Raw genomic sequence first — 22,441 nt, 5'->3', positions numbered from 1 at the left:
CCAAAATAACACCAAAATATGTCTTTATGAGATGAATTCGGCAGTTTGAAGTGATACATACATAATATATATTATATTTTCTCATTTAATATTTTAGAAATTTAGGATTATTTCTGTTAATTTTTATTTACCGCTATGAAATATACTGCTTGACGCCCTCCGTGGTCGAGAGGTAAGGATCTCGACTAGCAAGCTGGGTGTTGCGGGTTATAATCCTGGCGTGCAAAGTAAATTTTATTTGTTTAATTTGTGTTATATCACAATTTACTGATTTAAAATAACATAAGGTATTTTTGCAGCACGTTCCAGATTGGTGTAAGAATTGAAAGGTCGCTTGAAATGGCTTTGGCCTTCCTCCTCTCCATCTCCTTCCCCTCCCCACTACCTTAAGCCCCACAACGTTCCCCAATCGGGGATGCCACAGTCTTACTCGCTCCAGATGGTTGGGAGCAGTTGGAACTCTTGTGCGGCTTAAAAATAAATAAAATTGAATTTAAAAAATGAAAACAAAACTTCAATGTCTTGATAGTAAGAATATGATTATGTAAATTTATTATACTAGAGAGAGATAATTTACTCAACGTAGACAATACACATCCATAATGAATCTGAAAACTAGCATAAATCACATTATCACAACTTGACTTACAACCTTATCATTAGATCAACAATCTACTCTGGTTGTATTTCTCCAAAAGCGTCATTGGTATAGAAAATACTAGATGACTAGTTAACCATTTAGCAATCATAACGTAGCAGAGATAAACAAGGTGTAATCTCCTCGCTAATCTTGTTAATAGCACAGTCTTAAGTCTGATGTTCAATACATAATTATGACATAGATTATAATATATTCTATACCGTCAGCAGTTTTATAAGAACGTCTAGATTTCACCAATATTCAGTTAGCGAGCAGTTAATCATCAAAGAAAATTTGCCTTGTTCATCAGATTGTTGTGGGATTGTTGTACAAAAGGGAAAAGACAATCTTGATTCTTCTGTTTCAATGAACCTAATATAATGTAAAAGATTTCCCCCAATGATTGAATGTTTTTATCATGGATCCATCACATTTTTGTTCAATGTTGGCTTGTAAATTATGACTATTACATAAGTAGTGCGTAAAACGAATGCTTTGAGCAGTTATCTGGTAAAAAAAGTTGGCTCTGGCATTTATCCAAACAGAGTTACATCACTACACTTTGGCCTTCTCAAATAAAAAGAGAAGTATTTTTAGATAACTTTTCCTGCAAACTGGGCCCATTCAAAAAAGCGTTATGCGTGACTATTTTGCACAATTTAAAATTAAAAATAGAAATATATGTTTTTAAATGTCATTTATTTGATAGTCTATAACTTTAATATGACCGCAGGGAGGAAATTAGTTTTTATTCTTCATTCTTATCAAATTAATTAAAATCTTATCAGTCTTATATTTGCTCAAGGTAGTTGTGGGATTTTGTGATGCCTATCTCATCAACGCCATACAGTTATATTTAGTTGCAAAGTCGCATGTCCGGGAAACTAGAAGACATATTATGTTTTACTCTTCCACCTTTAGGATCATGGCTTTAGATTTTTTTTTTTTTTTTTCTTTATTCATGAAATATTAATGTGTACAGTTTTTACATGCTTTTCGACTACCACACTAGACACACGCCCGTATTATGGTAGATAGTCTTGTAGTATTCATCGTAAGGCAGACGAGGTATCTACCCTGATTATGGACCATTAAAACCATGTGTGATCGTTTGAGAAATGTGGAGATCCGCAAAGAATGCAAGGCTAATGTAAGAGTAATGAGTAAGATTAAGAAAGGGACACTTAGATGGTTTGGGCATGAAGAGCAAACAAATGAAGAAAGGAGTTTAAGGAGAATATATGACGCAAATGTGAAGGGAAGCAGAAGTCAGGGGCTCCTGGGGAAGACATGGCACGATCAAGTGAATCGAATAGTTGAGTTAGGCCATGTTAAGAGTCAAAACAATAGAAGAGTATGAAGGAGTGTGTGCAAAGACAAAGTTGTTTGGCGGTCCGTCCTCTTTGCTTACCCCTGCGGTAAAACGGCGTGATGATTAGTTAGTAATATCCTGAGAAGAGACATTACCGTAGCTGTACAAAAAAATACTTTTAGCATGAATTGTTATTTAATTACCAACTGCAATTTATTATAGTGTCAAGTTGGTGGTTTTATTTATATGAATGATGGCAACATGTGTAGTTCAAGTAAAATCATGTTTAGAGGGTCAACTGAACGATGAAAAGTTCCCATTAATGTTTGAATTTAATAGCCTTAATAAAGTTTAAATACAATAAATCAACTAACATTATAAGATTTAACCTAAATATATTACCAATAAGAAAATAATAATAAGATCTTGGTAGAGATGATACAACTTTTAATGTTTACAGACACACCTCTTTCCCTTTGTATCTTTGCATTATTTTCTGAACTAAATTTATTTTTTATTTTTATATTAACTCCACACAGGAGGCCCTGAAGAAAATAATTTCCCTCAGGGCCTATGTCATCTTTGGGGATGCTGTGTGGAGGGTCTTTTTGTGGAGAGGAAGGAGTGAACATGGGTCTTGAAGAGTCCCATGTTGTAGGAGGGAGGAAACACAGAGGCCGGCAGTTCGTTCCACAGCCGAGCTGTTGAACTTAAGAACGAATCGTAGAAGCGACTCGTTCTCATGTGACAAATGTCAACCGTGTACAAATGTTGGCGCGCGTTTGGCGTGTATCCCGACTACGCACCGGTGCCGAAGGGATCAATGACGCTAGTTCCTCAGAGCATCTTCCATTGTAATACCGATGGAACAAGGACAGCATACCTACCTGACGCCTGTGCTCTAAAGATTGTAGTCCGTTTGTTAAGATTGGGGAATCTATCAAACGGACCGCCCGTTTCTGCAGAGTCGAGGGTTTTTTTCAGGTATTTAGGGGCTCCGTACCAGAGATGGCTGCCAAATTCGACAGTAGGGCGCACTTGCGATTTGTACAGGGTCAGCAGTTGTGTACTATTAAAGTATCTGTGGGCCCTGTACAGTACGCCCAGCTTCTGAGTGGCCAACTTTACTCTGGCTTCGATGGAGCCCCCGTACCTGAGCTGGTCATTTATAGTTACATCACGCATATCAATGGAAGGCCTGTTCGGAAGATTGCTTCCGTTGAAGGAGACTAAATGGAAAGCAAAAGTATATTTATTGTTTTGGTGTTTAATTCGTAGAACTCCATTTAATTTTTTTAAATAAATTTAAAGTAAATCAAATTTAATAATGTTATTTTAATTATTAAGTTCTGCAAGTATTTCTGTTATTTTTACAGTTTTTAATGTGACAGCTGTTTCGGCTTTTGAGGCCATTATCAAACTGTGGATATGTCCACACGGCGATGACTTATTTATAAGATTTTATTTATCCCCACCCATTTAAATTTCTATAATGTTCAAAAATGATTCATTAAGAATTGGAATAACCAAAATATTTGGAAATCCAGCAGTGTTTATACACCTGTTAAAATTAATGACCTAAGGGTTTTCTTAATTGTTGGTACGTGGGTGATAATTCCTTAACATAATCACCCACGAAAGGAAAGCAAAAGATCTGAATTCAAATATAGAGCCTGAATAAAGCAATAAGAATGTACTGGTTATTTAAAACTGTAGTTGGTTATCTTTCAGATAAATTATCGATTACATAATTCTGCTTCACCTTTGAAATTCCCTGTTTGTGCATATAAAAACTTAGGTCTGTAAATACTTTCTCTAGGAGATATTGATTTTCATATTCAATATTAATTTAACATGATTTGCGAAAGGGGATGGTCAAGTCGATATTATAGAATGTATTGATATTTAGTTATCAGAATTAGGTGAATATGAAAATCCGCAATGCTGATAATATATGTATATGTAACTATGCAAAGGTTATTGATCGGATTGTTACGAATGCAGCTGGAGAAAAGTAGATGAAGTGAAGTTTGTTTAACAGGACGGGTTAAATGACGACAGAGTGACAGACGGCGTGAGTGCACGAGTCTGATAACAGTTTCCAGAACCTTGACGCAAATCAAGACGCACTTGGAACCTTTGTATGTGGAGGTGCGAGATTACCATTGTACACGCAAATTCAAATGTATGGGCGTCCCCGTGACTTCACAAGAAGTGTCAAATTCATACCTCTTCAAAGTTAACAGGAGCATTATTAACTTTATGCGACTGTTTAATATCCCATGAATGAAAAATAAAGGAAATATTCACTGTGAGGGTTTTTTATTTTATGAAACTTGCGTAACAATGTTCGCACAGAATCTGGGGCAGCATAACCTCAATCGTCTTATGTAACAAATGCGGCATTCCGTTGTAAAAAAATGAATCGACCAAATAACGGAATGGGCAGAATCATATGACTATTTTCACTATTTACATTACGGGATGCACTGAAGAGGTCCCAGGATTGTAAAACACAAGACGTATTGATCTTGGTCCTACTTATTGAGGCCGACCTTGTGACTCGTTTTTCCTTGTAAAAACTAGGCCACGTGTAAGCTATAATTATAAGTCCCTTTCTATACTGTGGAGAATGTATCTCCACATAATCCAATATAGGTTGTGCAGGACAGCTGTAGCTGCTTGTCTCAATGCGGACTGTCGATGGATAGGTGTTCATGTTTTAGGTTTAGGGACTGACGGGGTGAACGGTTTGGTGGTTACAAAGTACAAAACACAAGACTGATTTCATTCCTAGGGCATTTATTGGCTCGTAACTTTCCAGATTCGTACATACATCCGATGAATATAAATAATAAACAGTACATATTTGTGTAATATGCAGGATTCACTATAAATAACTTAATAGAAGTCAACAAAAATAATCTTAGCTTATTTATAATAAGATAGTTACCAAAACTAAATGCGAAATAAATGGATACAAAAATAAATCATCGTAGCTAAGAGAAAAATGCTTATAGAAATGTAAAGACTTGTGACATAACAAAGTCTGTAGGGGCTCCAAAAAAGAGCGGAAATTGTATATCTTCTCGATCGTTCGAAACACAACAGCCTGAACATTACGTAACACTACATAAATCATAAATATAATACTCCGTTCGGTTTACAGAAGTAATGCAACTATAACTTATTCGAACTATAAGTGCAGTTTCTGCAAATGGAATTCAAGCTAGATATTTTTGTTAACAATTGAAACTATTAAATGACACCTATTACAGGACTTTCTTGATTTCGTCGTACAGAACCAGGACGAAAGCTCCGCCAGTACCCCTGATGACGTTGGAGAGGGCTCCCTTGAAGAAGGCGTTGGTGCCCTCTGACTTATAGATGGTCGCCCAGCAGTGAATGGTACTCTTGTAGAGGATTTCTCCCTTGGCACGGCCAGACTGCATCATCATGCGCCTGCGGACGGTGTCGAAGGGATAGGATACGATGCCGGCGACGGTGGTCACGCACTGGGCGATGGCCCAGCTGATGACCAGCGGGGTGTTCTTGGGGTCGGGCAGCATGCCTCTGGCGGTGTCGTAGAAACCGAAGTAGGCAGCGCGGTAGATGATGATGCCCTGCACAGACACTCCGAAGCCACGGTACAGGCCTCCCAGACCGTCGGACTTGAAGATCTTGGTCAGGCAGTTTCCTAGGCCGGAGAACTCACGAGCTTCGGCGCCCTTACCGACATCGGCGGCCAGGCGGGTACGGGCGAAGTCCAGAGGGTACACGAAACATAGAGAAGTGGCTCCGGCGGCTCCACCGGAGGCCAGGTTTCCGGCGAAGTAACGCCAGAATTGGGTGTGCTTATCGACTCCTCCGAGGAACACCTGCTTATACTTGTCCTTGAAGGCGAAGTTCAGGGCCTGGGTGGGGAAATACCTGATGACATTGGCGAGGTTTCCTCTCCAGAAGGACAGGAAACCCTGTTCCTTGGGGATGCGGATGAATGCGTCGACAATACCCTTGTATCGCTGATCCACGGCAATCTGCTTGGACACATGCTGGACTTGAAGGAGGAGCTTGACACGTTCAATTGGTGCGACGACCGTCTTGGAGACGGCAGCTGAAACTCCACCAGCGATGAAATCCTTCGCGAAAGACATGGGGTCTGCGAGTCCGCCGCCCATTTTGCCTAGTAGTCTCCTTTCGGTCCCGTTTGCAAATGAACGAGTCGACGAGTCAACTGACGAAAATGTGTTGCCACTTCGCCTATTCCGGTTCGCACCCCTACCAACTTCACCATATCATCCGTTACGTAAGTAGATACTCCAAAAAATCAATGTCTGGGTTAGGTACCTTGCCAATATTTCCTCGGTGCTTACTTAAGTCAAGGGGAAATATAGGCAACTGAATTTTGCAAAGCATTTCCAGAATTTCCAAATAAATTTTGCGTTTGAAAATAAATCATTAAATAAAATATTTTTTATTTAAAACTACGAATTATTAATTAGATACTTAAAATTAATAAATAAAAGGTAATGTCTAGACTTCGGTACACAAATCCGTAAATATTAACGCTAAAAGAAATCGCAAATATTTTAAAGATTTCCGTAGTTAAAAGTTTCCCCCTGATTCTTTATAAACTGAAACAGATATTATTAAATTTAAAAAAAAACATCATTTATTCAAGTTGGACAAGCTTAACGTCGTGAAACGCTACATTGAAGTTCTTAAAGCGTTTAAAAAAAGAAGTTACATGTACATATATACATATTTAGATTTTAAACGTTTGTTATCGTAACCGAGAAAAATTTTAAAAACCATATAAAGTTAATAATAAAATTTGATATTTATTTAAAAAAATAAAACGTGTTTAAAAATAAGTTGGTATTAGAATTTTTTATTTTTTATTCAAAAGCAAATTTTAAACTATAAAGGATCTGTTATTATTTCAGATATTAAAAAAAATCTATTTTGGAATTTTAAGAACCGAATTGGTGGTCAATTTACAACAAAAGCGGCGCTATACAAATTGTCCAATAAATAAAACTGTTCAACTAAATGTAAACGTTCCATCGTCTGCTGTGCAGCCAGTGGTGGTAATTTGGCAACCCCAATGAGAGAATATTATGAGGTGGAAGGAAATGGGAGAGTGAAGGAGAAAAAGAAAACGAAACTAAATTAATAAGCGATTGGCTTAGAAGTATAACAATAATAATAATAAGGGTGTTATTATATTTTTCGTAACAAATAGAAATCTTCACTGGGATCTCCCGTGCTGAGGATTTCATTTACATATGATTAAAATGTAGTAGTATGGATAATATAGAGTAATTATAAATATATTGAATAGTGTTTTTTCTGAAATAATTATAAATAATTTACAAGGTGTTTTTTGTTCAGTTGAATGGTTTAAGTTTCCGTCTGTGTTTGCTATCAGTATATTATCTATTTCTGATCTGCCTACGTTTTGTATCCAGCTTTTTATATGAGATTTAAATGTAAAAATATTGTTGTGAGTTTTGAATGAGAGTGGAATTTTGTTGTAGAGTTTAGTACCATAGTATAGGAAGCTTTTTTGCCCAAATTTTGTTTTTGTAGTTGCTTGTTGGATATGTTTTTGACCCTGAGAGTTAGTGTTTCTAATATATCTGCTAGTTGTTATCTCTTGCGTTATGTATTTATGAATGTAAGTAAGAAAAATAATATAAAAGTAGAGAACTCGAGGTCAGTAAATACATACATGGGTATTAATATATTTTACTCTTACTCTTTCTCTTAAAACCGGGATATCTTCCTAGTTGGACAGTACAAATATTTAAAAAAATGCCACATAGGTACATACTGTTTTCTGTAATATAAAAATAAACAAATAAATAGCAATGCAGTACAGCTAATCGAACTAACTAATAAATAATTACCTTTTATAGAGTACTTACAACAAAATAAGTTATTGAAATCATTTTTGAAAATTAATAAATTCCGAACCAGTGGTAAAACAAAAAGGGGCCAAGATAGAACGATATAGAAAAAGTATTTGAGACCACGTAGACGAGATACTTAAGTTGTGGAGACAGTTACGTTGCAACAGTTGCGGGCATAAAAATCAATTAGTGGTCAGTCAATATTATGACTAATTTGAAGATGTATTTCGTCAACAAAAATAACAGTCCTCAGACAAGGTTGGAGGTTTGCCCCAAACCACCCGAACGAAGATAGTCACGCTCGATGTTCGGAAACCAGAAATTACTCGGAATACAAAATTACTACAGAATTTGTTCCACGGTAAAATACTTGAAACATTATGAAAACTAGCGACATCTAGCTGTAAAGATCTATAACATTATGCAATATGCGGCTATGTGATTTTTGAACCATGTCTTTAATTGTTTTTGTACTAGATTTAAAAATGGAAATAATTCATAGATGGCACTAGTAGTACAATGTTGGTCATGAACCAAATAAGGTTCCTATAGTTAGTTTCATCGGGAAAATATTTGTGTGAGAAAACCAAGTCCAAACTAAGAACAGCAAGCAGGATATAAGATTTTCCGCAGCTTAGTTTTATCAAATCAAATAAAATATTTTTTAATTAAAATGATTTTTAACGCCATCTAACTATCATCTAACTAATTAGGTACCGAGTATGACAGAAAAGTTACCTATTTCAGTGTACCATTTCGTTTTGGAGCATCCAGCGCTTGGCGCCATTGTTTTGATGCGAGAGCTTGCCGTACTAGCAATATTATTCGGTTATTTTTACATTGTTTGTTTATCATGCAAATCATTGATATTAAAACATTTTATCGCGAGAATATTTTTTACCTAAACAACAAAAATAACAAAATATTTTTTTATCGACGTTCAGCGGTCGGCGACATTGATTTCTGTTTTGATAACCAGATACTGAACACCAGCACATCTTCTCTAGTCAGGTACCTACCTAACTTATAAACAATGTTTTGCGATACTTCGACGGGATCTATTTTTAAATTTGTCTTACTACAAACGACAAAGTTCCATTTATCTACTCTCGCGGAGCACGTTGATATTCATTTCTGACCACTTTGAAAACGAGTACGAACGTAGTAGGTTTATGTACACTGTAATGTTATTATATACGAAGCTTTTCCTCCTGGCCAGCTATATATTGTAGGTACGTAGATAGTAGGTAGGTAGCGACGTAGAATTTCTTGTCGGCACATGGATCACCCACCTAAGTGAAAGCGAGTAATTTTATTGGCAGAGAATTCTTTTTGTACCTACACGTTGTTTCTGCACACGTCATATTGATAAAATAATAATATTATAGCATGGAGTGTGATTATGATACGGTTATTATTGACATTTAAATTAATAGGAGGTGTGTTGTAGCGTTGTAGGTAGAATTGGGAATATAGTATGAATGAATTAAAATGAAATAAATCCATCACAACACAAGCAACATTTTCGGCTTTCTGTGGTGGTAGTAGGAGATTTTCAAACATTGTTGGGTTATTCGTAACCTGGGAATGTTTGTCTTTCTTTAAAAAAAAAAAAAAAAAAAAAATTGAAAAAGAAAAAATAATGCTCGAGAAATTTTTAACATGACACTTTATGCAGGGTCTCATTTGTTGTCTCTTATGTGCATAAAAAACTAACCATTCAGATAGCTACGTAGTTACATTTCATGATTTTTTATTGTGTCATATGTGTACAGTGTATACAGTATATCGTTTAAACCGGCAAATAAGTAGTGGGAATATTCAGTCCATCACAATAAAAAACTCAAAGTAGGTACCTATCTGTAAGAATATAAGTAGGTAGGTTCCTACGTATTGCCTTTTATGTATTTTATATTACGTGCGAGCAGCGAACAGTAAGTCATAAGGAATCTCATTCAAAAGGACCTACATAAAAAAATTGGACTGCAGTTATTTAATAAAATAAACAACATGCTATTGTTGACATTATGGTAGCTACTACTGCTAGCCACAAAGCAAAGATGTAATTTTTCCCCTGTGACAAAGAAAATCAAAGAGAAAGCTACGTACATACCTATTTTTTGTCTACAATAATTTATTATACTACCTACTTACTCCAAATGTATTTAAAAAAGTACATTGTATTCAGAGATGTGCTTTATTTCAAATAAATCAATAAATTAAAAGGTATTTTCCATTTTGCATTTTAAATGCTTTTCTAAAAACCATTTTGACTTTGCATTTTAAATGCTTTTCTCAATGCATTTTCCATTTAAAATGTTTTTTTGCAACATTCTTCCTACTATCTCCACTAATTTTTTTCATAAGCCCCAAATATCAGTCGGTCCTCAACCTCGCTATGAGAGATAATTTACATTTGTCAAGTTGCTCCCTGGTAGGAGCCCTGGCAATTGAGTGATACGATTATAAAAAATACTGATTCAAATAATGAACATGGGGCCATGACGCTGTAATATTAAATGTTATGATGCAGTAAAGTAACATAAGTTTTGAGTTTTATTATAAACTGGCGCAGACTCGTGAAAAATCACGGGATGTGAAATTTAACAAACAAATATTTTTTCAAATAAAAGTAAAAGGTGTTTATTAAAAAAGAAAAAAAAACAATTTCATAAAATCAAACCACGATCAATTGCTTGGAAGGCAACTATGGTGACCATTACACCATTAACGTAAGAACGGTGGCATAAATTCATTATGCAAGGAGAAAAATTAGTATTGCTAATTTATTAAGAATATCTTATTGGTAATCCGGTTAAAAATCGGATTATAGGCCGTTTCCAGATAAACTTTTAGTAAATTCGTAATATATCGGAACACGTGTTCATGCACCTGCATTTGAAAATATATTATGACGAAATGCTAAAATATTTGTATTTTTATGATCGACATCGCTGTAATACATTCGTAGTTTACTAAAAGTTTTTTCAGGAAACCTATCAATTCATTAGTTAAGGACCTGCAACCCCGTTTTAACCTGATAACGAATAATTTGAAGAGATTCTTAATAAATTAGCATTACGTATTTTTCTCCGTGTGTGTGATGAAAATTACATGATTTGTGCGATTTGAGGAAAGTTAAAAATTTCTTGGTTAAGAATAACCTGACGATATTTGAATTCCTCCTAAGAAGGAGTACCTACTTAGCTAGCAGATGAATGAACCCACGACGCCCGGGTGGGAAACCGACGCATTTGTCCACTCAGCTTCTAACATAAGTTGAAACGTAAAGCGCGGATACTCGTGGGCAAAAACGATTTTTGACAAAAAGGAATGACGATGTTTGAAAAGACGGTTTTCTACTGTCAAAAGTTAAAGTGAACATAATTCTTCATTGGCTGAACTCTGCAGAGCTGTTTGTAGTACAATATACCTAATATCAATTTGGCTGTATGCGAGCGAGGGTATTATTATTTCTTTGCCTGTGTGCGTGAGGTTTATTTATTAGGAACATCAAAAAGTTACACATGGCGCTCCAGATATAATAATATATAAAAAAAATAATTTAAAGAATAATCTTAGAAACAGAACAGCAGATAAGACAACTTGGAATGGGTATTTTAATAGTATACTAGATATTTAGACCATACTTATGTATAACTATACCATACTTATGTATACTCTGATCTGGGAGATATATTTCATCTTAAAAATAATCAATATAAATATTGTTTATTTCAATTCTTTTATATATTATAAGCTTTTGTTGTAACATTTATATTTTTTCTTTTTTCGTTGTATTATGTTTCCTTAATTGTTTTAATTTTGTAGAATCTATAATAACTGTGATACTCTACTATTAAACTTTGTAGTGTGTAAAAGCCCATTAGGGCGTGTAATAATAAATTAAATAAATAATAACAAAGAAGAAAAGTTGTTTACTATAATTAATACATCTATTTTTAAATGACTCAAAAAAAAAGATTTTGGTTTGTCTGAGCCGCGCTAACAATCTCGCCAAACGCCGATCGGGTAGGACCGACAATTATTTCGTATATTAACTGCTGTAATATTTCGTATTTCAAAGAAATGCAAATTTGTCCGCATGTTAGTACGTGATTGCCACCACAAGATAGAATGCATTGACATCGACGACGAGTATATCTGCCGAGTTTAGCTCGATCGGATGTCGGGAAGTGGGTTGAATTGCGCTTGTAAGATTTGCAATCATTCACGAAAACTAAGAAAACATATGTAAGAACTGTTGACTTGTAGCACTAGGTACTTTGAAAAAAAAACCGATCTTCGACTCCTAGGCCTCAAATAGGTTAATGATAATGATTTTATATACCGCAATCCCAGTTAGTATAAACTAAGAAGTAGTGACACAAAAAGCAATATTTAAATATTATATATTTTTTTAATAACTTAACCATTGGATCTACCTCAAGCTTTGCCTTGGCAAACGTTTGCCGGTTCTAGGAACCGCGTAATCTCTTGGCGACAACCGAATTCGCTTCCAGCAACTGCTGTTATACCTAACTATACTACATTATAAAATGTACGTACCTACGGTATTATACAAGGTGTCTGGAAACAAAACTGAAAACTCTCGGTTAACTGGTTTTAGGGGGTAAGCGTTTAATTTGTTTGATACCAGCTAATTATAACGCATATTCAAGATGGGACAACCCTGTGATATTGCGTTTAAATTCCCTAGCTATCTTCTTATTATTTTCAAAATATGCATTTGAATGTGTAATTATAAAATTGTATATTTTGTTTCTCTTTAGATCCGGCAATAACGAGGAGAAATTATTTATAATTGTTTGTTTATTTTTTATGCACTAGGTATATATTTGTTGTTTATTGTCAATATTTATAAGAACCAACAAACGCTGTACACAGGGATACTGGAGGGTCTAGAATCGTTCATAATAATTAAATTTAGCTTTTAATTTTCAAGCCATAATTATAAGCCTGAACACCTATATAACTTGAAAAAATCATCCGTGAAAAAATACATGCCTCCGACGGGAATCGAACCCGCAGTCTTATAATTGCCGGCCAGGTGCTCTAAGTGATATCTGTGCTATGCATATAAAAAATTGCCTCTTAAACTAAAAAACTAAACTACTAAACTACATTTTTGACAAAAAAAATCACCATACACAAAATATCACTAACAGACCAGTTAGACAAGCGTACAAAGAAAACATAAAAACTCCGACGGTAAATACAAGCTTTGGACAAAGACACTACCAATACAATACTATAAAAGCATTCAACAGTGTAAAACTTGAAATTAAAATTAAGGAAAATAAAAATAAATTCACACACAAAATTACAAAATGGATTAAAGAACAAAAAAGACAATGTTACCAAAATTTCATAGCATAAAATAAAAAAAAAAACCCACACGTAACACACAAAACCAATATAAAACACACATCACTCACAAACACACAAGATTATATTTTAAATGTATTATTTTCTAATCGTAAAAAGCATTCACTTTGTGGCTCATCATAATTTACAATAAAAACACATAAATTTGTTCTTATTGTATTATTTTATCTTTAAATGTATTATGTAGATGATATTTTATTTTTACAATGAGGCCAACATTACTAGAAAATTTTGAAATGTAAAAAATACTGTACCAAAAAAAACCCTAGTTTATCAATACAGCATAAAATATATATACAGCTTCGCTTTATTAAAAAAATAGAGTCTCGACTTGTATGACGAAGGAGATAAACAATTAGTTTCAATGTACCGTCGCGTCGTTAGAAAGGTGGTGGAGCTAACTCGTAGTACAAGCGCGAAGCTGGTGAATCTATACACCAAATGGAGTCGATTTATACACCAAAATGGAGTCGATTTATCTATTTTTACACCAAATTGAGTCGATTTATCTATTTATACACCAAAAAAGGATTTTACATAAAAAAATGAAACATGAAATCATAATTATGCAGTTTACATGGGAGAGTGTCTGTATTACATAGGAAATAATAATTAATGCAGATGTAATTATATATTAGGAATAAAATATACAACAAATAATTGATATTGCGAGTACCTTAAATGAAAATAATAAAATAAAAACACAATAGACTCAGGTAATAGTAAAATTCTCGACTAGGTTGGTAAGAGTCGATTAATTGTTTGGTAGGTCTGATGCAGTATTTTTTTGATCCGTGTTTTCGTTTCCGAGTAAATCGAGCACGAAATGAAATATTTTAGGTTATATTTGAAAAAAAAACTATTGTATGGAGGTGTGCTTTTAAAATGCATTTTAAATGTTTTTTTTAACCCTTTTAGTTGTTGAAAAAAATTATAAAATAAAAAAAATCGAATTGCGAATTATGATCGAAAAAAAAGTTGTGATGTAGATTTACCAAATTCCTGCTTGTACTACGAGTTTCTGGACACCGTGTATAATACGTACATACTGGGTATGGCTTTGGTTTGGGCAAAACTGGGTAATGTATCTACTTATAATAAAATGCTACAATAAAGAAGAATGTATATTGTATAGCGTACAGCAGTTTAATGGTTGGAATGGTGATTATTTAAATAAATAAATATGGTTTCCAGTGCAGATTTTTTTGAAAAAAAAATTGTATCTTTAATAAAAAATAGTTGGTTAGTTCCGCTTTAGCCGGATTAACAACACAAAGTTTTTAAGAATTTATTTTGTTCGCCTGTAGAGACAAGTAAGTCAAACTATCTGTCAAACAATTTTTCATTCTAGAATGTAACGGCGAACGAAATTATTAACTTGCTCTTACTGGCTTATAACGTCATTCTACTAAGGGCTATATATCCACGCCGATATAAAATAATACAATGCGCCGTAAAAAACAACAAACTTTATTGGAACTCGGGAAGCTTGTTCATTGACATTTTGGTAATTTATTAATTTAATGTGACCATAAAAATGACATAAAATTCTTATAAAGTGTTATTATGTAATGTAGGGATTTCTAGAAATTCAAGAACTCATCTTGAGTCACATAAAATGGGTGTTTTTTATGTGGTTAGTTTACGCTTTCCATGTCAATCGATTTTCCTTGTTGTAACACGATAGGTACCTAAATGGTAAGTACCTAATTTTACGATTACGATAATGGTGATTATTTTTTGTTCACGTAAATAAAGTCAGAACGGAAATAGTAAAATTCCTCAACAAACTACCGTGGCGCTTAGTCACTGCAAAAAATATTAACATGTGCAAAGAAGTAGGTACCTAACTTCAATCTACAATATTGTTATTATTCTTAGCAAGATGAATCATTTGTAATATAATAATCTCGAAACGCATCACTAATTATCAACACAATACATGTGAATTTTAATAATTTTACTTGTAAAACTTGCAATACACATCTTTACTATTATACTCCCAAAAGTTATTCACAACTTGTATCTTAAAATATGGCGATCCAATTATATGAATTGTAGCGTTTTAAAATCTCAATATAACGGAAACATTTAAAAAAATTATAATCACTTACTTGCTTCAGAGTAAATATGTTCGTCAAAAGAATATAAGTTTGTGATGTTGACACAGTATAAATTCGTTGACCGAATTGATCCTAATTTTGATGTCAAAATTAAGTTATGTACTTTCTCCTTACAAATAAAAAATACGTGTGTATCGTACAAAGACGATTTTACCTGATAAACGAAGGTGTTTTGAACCATTCCACTACACAAATAATATCGCAGAACAGTTAAGCATTATTCTATTACACTAATAAAACATGAAATCTATTACAAATATCATTGATAAATGAATATAAATCATTTATCATCAAACAAAATGCAACATTGAGAAAAAACGAATGAATTCGTCAACCATTTTTTTTGCTTCTATTAAGTTTGAAAATCGAATGTACTATTTAGATTCTTAGTTGTACATAATAATATTATGACTGTTTGGTAGGTACTTAATTTAATTTATATTTAGGTACGGAAACTTATCTGGAAATGATGTTTATTAAAATACATCATTTTGACTGTCCGATTAGGTAGATTTTCCCATTTTAGCCAAATAACTGTAAAAAATGTATTTGTAATTATGTAGGTTATGTTATGCGTGAGATGATGCATTGATCTGAATGATGCAAGTGTGTCAAGGCACTGTCTGATCTGTCTGACGGTCTATCCTCTCCATTCTCTCTGCCCATAACACTGGAAAACGGCTTTGCGTCCACTTTTCTGAGAAGAAAACTTCAGAATTCAATGAATCGGTAATATTTCAAATTGAAAATCGAATGTTCTGGTATTGTTTTCCTAGTTCGGTTAGTACCAACTAGAATTAGGTAGGTACTTACTTTACCCACATAAATAAAATAAAATACAATTTGCTTAGGTACCGCAACGGCTATGAGTGTTCTTTTCTGAGAAGAAAAGTTCTGAATTCCTAGAATCGGGAATGTTTCAATATTTCTATGGCCGACTCCGCGATGAGTAATCCCGCGCTATTCGCAAGCGAGGCGAAACCATTGTAAAAACACAGTTTTTTCCAAAAGTTTTTTATCTTTCTCGGTTGGCGTTGGCGGGACACGTGAATTGTGTTTATTCGTGATATTCATGGACGTGTTACCAATAATTATTAAGCTTAAATATACATTATATTTATGTTAAGTTATATTCCCATAGGAATGTATTTGGAAAGTAACTAGACATAAATTAAGTAGAAGTCGAAGTTGAAAACAAAATTGACTATAATATAAATTGAAAATCAAATATAAGGTATCCGTATTCTCAAGCCCCAAAAAAGCTCTTGAAAGGTGTGCTCTGTCTTAAATTTTTTGAATAATCGTATTCTTAAAAGCTGCAGAATGCAAAATGATTATCTTAAAACTAGGAACAACTATTTCAGTCCACGGAGAAGCAAAATAATGCACTTTAATTATTTGACTTCTTCGTTTACATTTGAAAAATGGGTTGTGGGTTAGTTTTTCGTCCCTGTTTAATAAAACCCAAAATAAGAAGCTATTTGTAAAGTATCACGAATCTGCACAATATGTACCTTTCAATTTCAATGTTTTTGATCATACATTTTTCAGCGTTTTTCAATTTCGGAGATCATGAATTGAATAAGTTTATTATACTATACTGTACTGGTGAAACCGGGTAGTAAAACTAGATAGGTAGGCACAACGATGATCTACTTATATTTCAGCAACATAACATAATAATAAAACTCATGTATGTATAGGTTATGATTGAATTTTAATGTCAATATTTGTGAAAATAAATATTAGAATCCTTCGTTTGCAGTTAGCGCGGTTGCCACATTACAATTTGTTCGGTGTAATGTGTTTATCGCTGTCACAGATCAAGGTCAAGCGACTTATGAGGCGAAAGCGGGCAACATTGCCGTCTCGCTCGCACTCGTTAATAATGAATTTACTATGGCAGAAGAGTCCATTAATAATTGAATGTTAAATTTGTAGCCATCTCTGTCTTTTCTCGGTTAAAATACCAACGAATTTAGTAGTCGCTAATAATTTTGTTTGGCGGATTAAAAAATGGAAGAATAAAACCGCTTTTCTGAATTGAAACTGATTTTCAAACATTTGGTAAACGTTTAGATTGGGGTAAAGGTTCTTAGAAAATATGTACGGAACCTTGGGTTAGGGGGTTTTAAACTCTTGTCACATTTGATCGATCAGCGCCATTTTGTAATTATGCAATTTGAATGTTCCCCGTTTCGGCCCGTTTCAGAATTTTATCAAATTGTGATGAGCTGTTAAGCATAACGGTTATAGAATATTGAATAACGACCAGGCTGTTATGCCGTTTAATTTATTTTTTACATTGACAAATCATCATTACAAATTGAAAATATCTCCCGAGTAAAAATAAATGCCGTCGACAACTCCTTCTTTAGCCTTTAACGCAACACGTCAGCGCAACAAGGCATAACATCCCAAAAACAAATAACAAAAAAAATAGTTTGTCACAACAACAATTAAAGATAGTTCTTCCAGTTATAAAAAAGTTGACTGAAATAATAGATTATTACAATATAATGTTGACATTGTATTGTGTACATATGCATTGATATACAACGGAAATAGATAAAATAATGTAATCTTATTTTAGAGTTCAAAGTGCTATTAATGGCAAGATGCGTAGGTACATAACACTTATAATAATTTGTTATCCTTCGTGCCATGCATAAAGAAATCTTGTCTTATAAACATTAGCTTATCATTAAAAAATAATACGAGTTTTAAATAGGTAATGTCATTCCTTTTATGAGACGAATGAACTTGAGGAAGAGAAGAAGAACAGATGATTTCAAATAAAGAAATAAAATAATTTTTTAGTAAATAAATATTATATAATGGGTAGATACTTGATCGCTTGACTGAATTCTTGACATTTCAGTTCCAATTTTGAAATAGCACATAAGGCTCTGAACACTAAAATTTCTTTCGACAAATGCCTAAGTTGCATAGAAAAGATGTTAATTTTTTCATACATGTAGCATGTTAATCAACAGAACTAAATGTGTTTTTAATAATTTTCGGAGCATATTATCGATTTTTTTTCTGTCGAGGATATTTCATATATTTACTGTTTCGGCTTTAAAAAATGTATATTATCTTATATTCAAAAACAAAATACATTTTAAAGAAACTTAAAACCGTAACTTACTTAAAAGTGTTCAAGAGAAATACGTAATATTTTCTTTAAATTTATGAGATGTACATTATAAAAAAATCAAAATAAATTCGAGTTCCTTGAATCAGAGCTAGAATCACTCACAGACAGACCCACAGACGAAATTAGTATGTTTGATGATGTAGCTAAAACCATATCTTTCAATGTTTCAGGGTTGAAAGCAGTGGCGGCTCGTGACTTTTGGGTTACTAGAGTGCTAATATTACAAAAAATGGCTTAATTGATGTTGTTGTAGCTGAAAACGATTTTTTTTTTTTTTCGAAAATTGATTTTTTGTATGAAGATTTTCAGGAATTCCGTGCGGCGCACGGCTATACTGAAATTTCCTGAAAATCTTCATACAAAAAATCGATTTTCGAAAAAAAAATAAAAAATCATTTTAAGCTATAACAACATCAGAAATGCCATTTTTTATAATATTAGCACTCTAGTACACCCAAAAGTCACGAGCCGCCACTGGTTGAAAGGTGTCTTTGTACGATATAACATTTCTCGTTCGTGTTGTTAAGTATTTAGAAACGAGTAAAACGTTTTATTATTTGTATTTGAACCTCTGACCTCTGAATCAAAGCCACTGGTTTTACCCTTGTCGAGATACAGAACATCACAACTTATTGCATTGTAGCATTTAAAAAAAACTTAGATTTCAATACATTAAATTAAAAGTCAACGCTCAACTTTTTTAATGGATCGGTTTAAAATTTGGACTTCGAAATCTTTCCCTGCGAATTATTTACTACGCCCACGATCTTTGGTCGTAAAGGTTCTCGAGAGGAGTATTATTGTGGTAGTAGTGTGGTGGTGGTAGTAGTGTGGTGGTGGTAGTAGTAAGCTAGTGGTGGTGGCTTCGTGAATAATAACATGTGTATGTGTGTGTGCTTTAATGTATTCATAAGAAGAGTGTTGAGTCACCTTGCTTATACATACCTACTGTTTATACCACCTAAGGCAGCAAAGGTAGTAAATTGTGGGTTGTAGGGATACCGTACTACGTTTAATTCATTCTACCCGCATTTATCATAATGGGTATGCGTTATGGGCGCTACAGACGACTCAATTTTGTTGAGCGGTTGTATCAATCAGGTTGAGTTGAACCGCGAGAAGATGCGTTGTATGCGATAAGGAGGTAGGGCATAGACTACGGGGCAGGGCTATCAAGTTGAACGGTTGTCCCGCCAGAACATCGAACCACCAATCAACCACCCAACCGCCAACCAAATTGGATCGTCTGCAGCGTGGTTAAGCAGTTGAATCAACTTTACTCAGTATGCTTTGACATTATACGAGGATTTAACTTGCTTGTAGGACACTACAAGCAAGATGTACTCAGTTAGAGATTCCAGGAACGAAACTAGATGGAACGCAATTTTTTAATAAAGTTGGAGGAAGACATGGGGGAGTGGAAGGTGGGGGAGTACCTGGCTATTCAGATCTGGTGACCAAACACGGCTAAAGCCATTTAATGTAACGTTACAATTCTGACTGGTGGTCTTACATATTACGAGAGCATATTCCACTTTGGAACGTGCCGCAAATACAGTATATATACATTACTTCAAATTAGCAAAATGTGAAATACACAAATTACAAAAATAAAACAATAAATATTTGAACCCGCGACCTCCAGCTTGCTAGTCGAGAGCCTTACCCCCTCAAAGAACGAATAGTGACCAGATTTATTGTTAAAAGCTTTTTTATGTGACGTTGGCGGCATTTTTTTATACGGAGTCAAAATCTTAGCTTAAAATTTACATTCATCCATATTATTAAGCGTAATGAAACGAGTTGGAATATTTAATATTAGTATGAAAAGATTGAAGAATTTAGAATAGGTAGGTATACCTATGTAACCTGCGATATGTCCGGAGCAGTGGCCTGCAGTCCTAGCTAAAAGCTATGTCAACAACATGTACAGAAAGGAGCGAAACATAAGAGCGCCCCTGTCTGTACAGTGTAAAGTTAGGGGAACTATGTCGATGCCTGGTTGGCAGCGTTGTGAGGCCGGTTAAGGTAGAGGCTGCGGGAAGGTCGACTTACACAAAAAAGAGTCGAAGAAATTGCCCGTTCTCATGAAGCCGATATCAACTGTAAACGGGTGTTCATTCGTGTCCGTCGAGTTTCACGCACGTGCACTGGTGCACCCGGGATCAATGGTGCTATCTCCTTAGACCAGACTCTATTGAAATACCTGTAGAATAGACTCATGTATGCCCACATTGCGGATATGCAATCAGACGGAGTGCCCTTACAATCGAAAGTGCTGCAGTGCAAATGATCATAGAGCCACTGCTTTGGTAGGTAGCACTTATTTAATAAAACGAGAATATTATTATCGTTAGACATTATTCATTCTGTCAAAAACGTTTTTTTCTGTGTAACTATTTAACTACCATCGAGGTACCTAACCACCAATTAATCAACATAAAATCACGACACAGGTAGACGACATATACTAGATAAAAAAAATTTCAAACAACTTGACCATAGAACCATAGAGAACGCTAAACTAAGGTAAGATAATCAGGTAGGTACTGTGAAATACGGGGTAAAAGGCGGCAGGTAGTGAATAAAAAAAATACACTATGAAACAGGCAGGAATTCCTTAGAGTGACTCACCAGCGAGGAAGGTATGTATTGTGTAATACGTACGAGTACCTAATACCGACGCAGTGGTTTCAAACTTACTTCATACAATTTACAGATAGCCTATTTTATAGTATGATGGTGCTTCGTGTATGAGTGGTCCGGATAGCAAGCTTTAGGCAGTTAGGTTGGTAGGTAGGTACTAGGAATAAACGCTGTATTTCTGGGAAAATGGGGTAGGTACTTGCTTGGTTACGCACCGGTCGGTGGGGGTTGGGATTTATATTAGTTTTTCACTTGGATTTGGGCCAACGATGGTGGCTATGGAAAAGTAGTATGGGGTAACCCAACAAATTTTGACTGGTAATATTATTTATATGGAAATATAATTATTTTTTAGATTTGAACGTCATGATTATTAGAGGAGAGACTCGTAGAACCTCACAATTAATTACTATTATTTAAATATATCTGCGGAGAGTCATACTCTCAGTATCATTCCGGTGTAAGACCACCATTCAGAACTGAAATGTTGCTTGATAAGGCATTAGCCTTGATCGGTGATCAGATCTGAATAACTAGGTACTTCCCCTCCTCAATACCTTCGGCCGCATAACATACCCCAATTGGGAATACCACAGTCTCAATGGAGTCAGACGGTTTGTAGCAATTGTGACTCTTTTGCTGTACTCATATAAAAATATTTAAAAACAAACAAAAGCAGAATATACATTAACGAACGGCGAATAGGTTTAGAAAAAGTATTTTTTTTATTTATTTCCAAACAAAGTTACTGCTTTAGGGAATCGAGCGAGGACATTTGCAGCACCTTGTATAATTTTGAGGTTGTGTTTTGTGCAATTTGAAACTTAAAAACGTGATTTAAAAAAAGTAAATAAGGTTTGTTTCCTTCTGTTATTTCACCGTCGACATTATAATGTGCTTTATTGGCGATTAGTGAGAAATGCGAGGAAAACAAAGCGATTTCCAAGAATTTTTGTGATATAATTTTGTAATGGAAGTTTATTGTCCTTTCGAGAAGCTATGTTTGGTGGTAAACAAGAATTTGTTCGGTCATTATTAAATGTTATTGCAAATGATAAAACAAGGATAAGGATTTATTTATTATGTTTTACCATGTCACAGATTATGTAATCGATCAGTGGCAGAGTGGTCCAAAGCGAGTCCAATCCTCTGCTAGTAAGTCCTTTATCATTGCACAATCAACAGATACCGCTTGTAATGATTGTAGTTTTAATAATTCAAATAATACTGTAAGGT

At 34.4% G+C, this 22,441-nt stretch overlaps 1 protein-coding gene across 1 annotated transcript; it reads right to left on the bottom strand.

The window, feature by feature from the left end:
- Positions 1 to 4,734: 4,734 nt before the first annotated feature.
- On the bottom strand, positions 4,735 to 6,198 carry LOC149418314 (ADP/ATP translocase 2). Its single transcript, XM_089638734.1, has one exon. It carries the CDS (start codon positions 6,128 to 6,130, stop codon positions 5,225 to 5,227), a length of 906 nt encoding a protein of 301 aa, XP_089494860.1. The 5' UTR covers positions 6,131 to 6,198; the 3' UTR covers positions 4,735 to 5,224.
- Positions 6,199 to 22,441: the final 16,243 nt, after the last annotated feature.

Source organism: Hesperophylax consimilis, chromosome 13 (assembly GCF_061612785.1).
Source record: "Hesperophylax consimilis isolate HC1 chromosome 13, BYU_Hcon_1.0, whole genome shotgun sequence".
Lineage (NCBI taxonomy): Eukaryota > Metazoa > Arthropoda > Insecta > Trichoptera > Limnephilidae > Hesperophylax > Hesperophylax consimilis.
This window is presented reverse-complemented; position numbering and strand designations above follow the sequence as displayed.

Excerpts from the sequence above, each read along its gene's own strand:
- LOC149418314 (XM_089638734.1), bottom strand. The coding sequence starts at position 6,130 with ATGGGCGGCGGACTCGCAGACCCCATGTCTTTCGCGAAGGATTTCATC.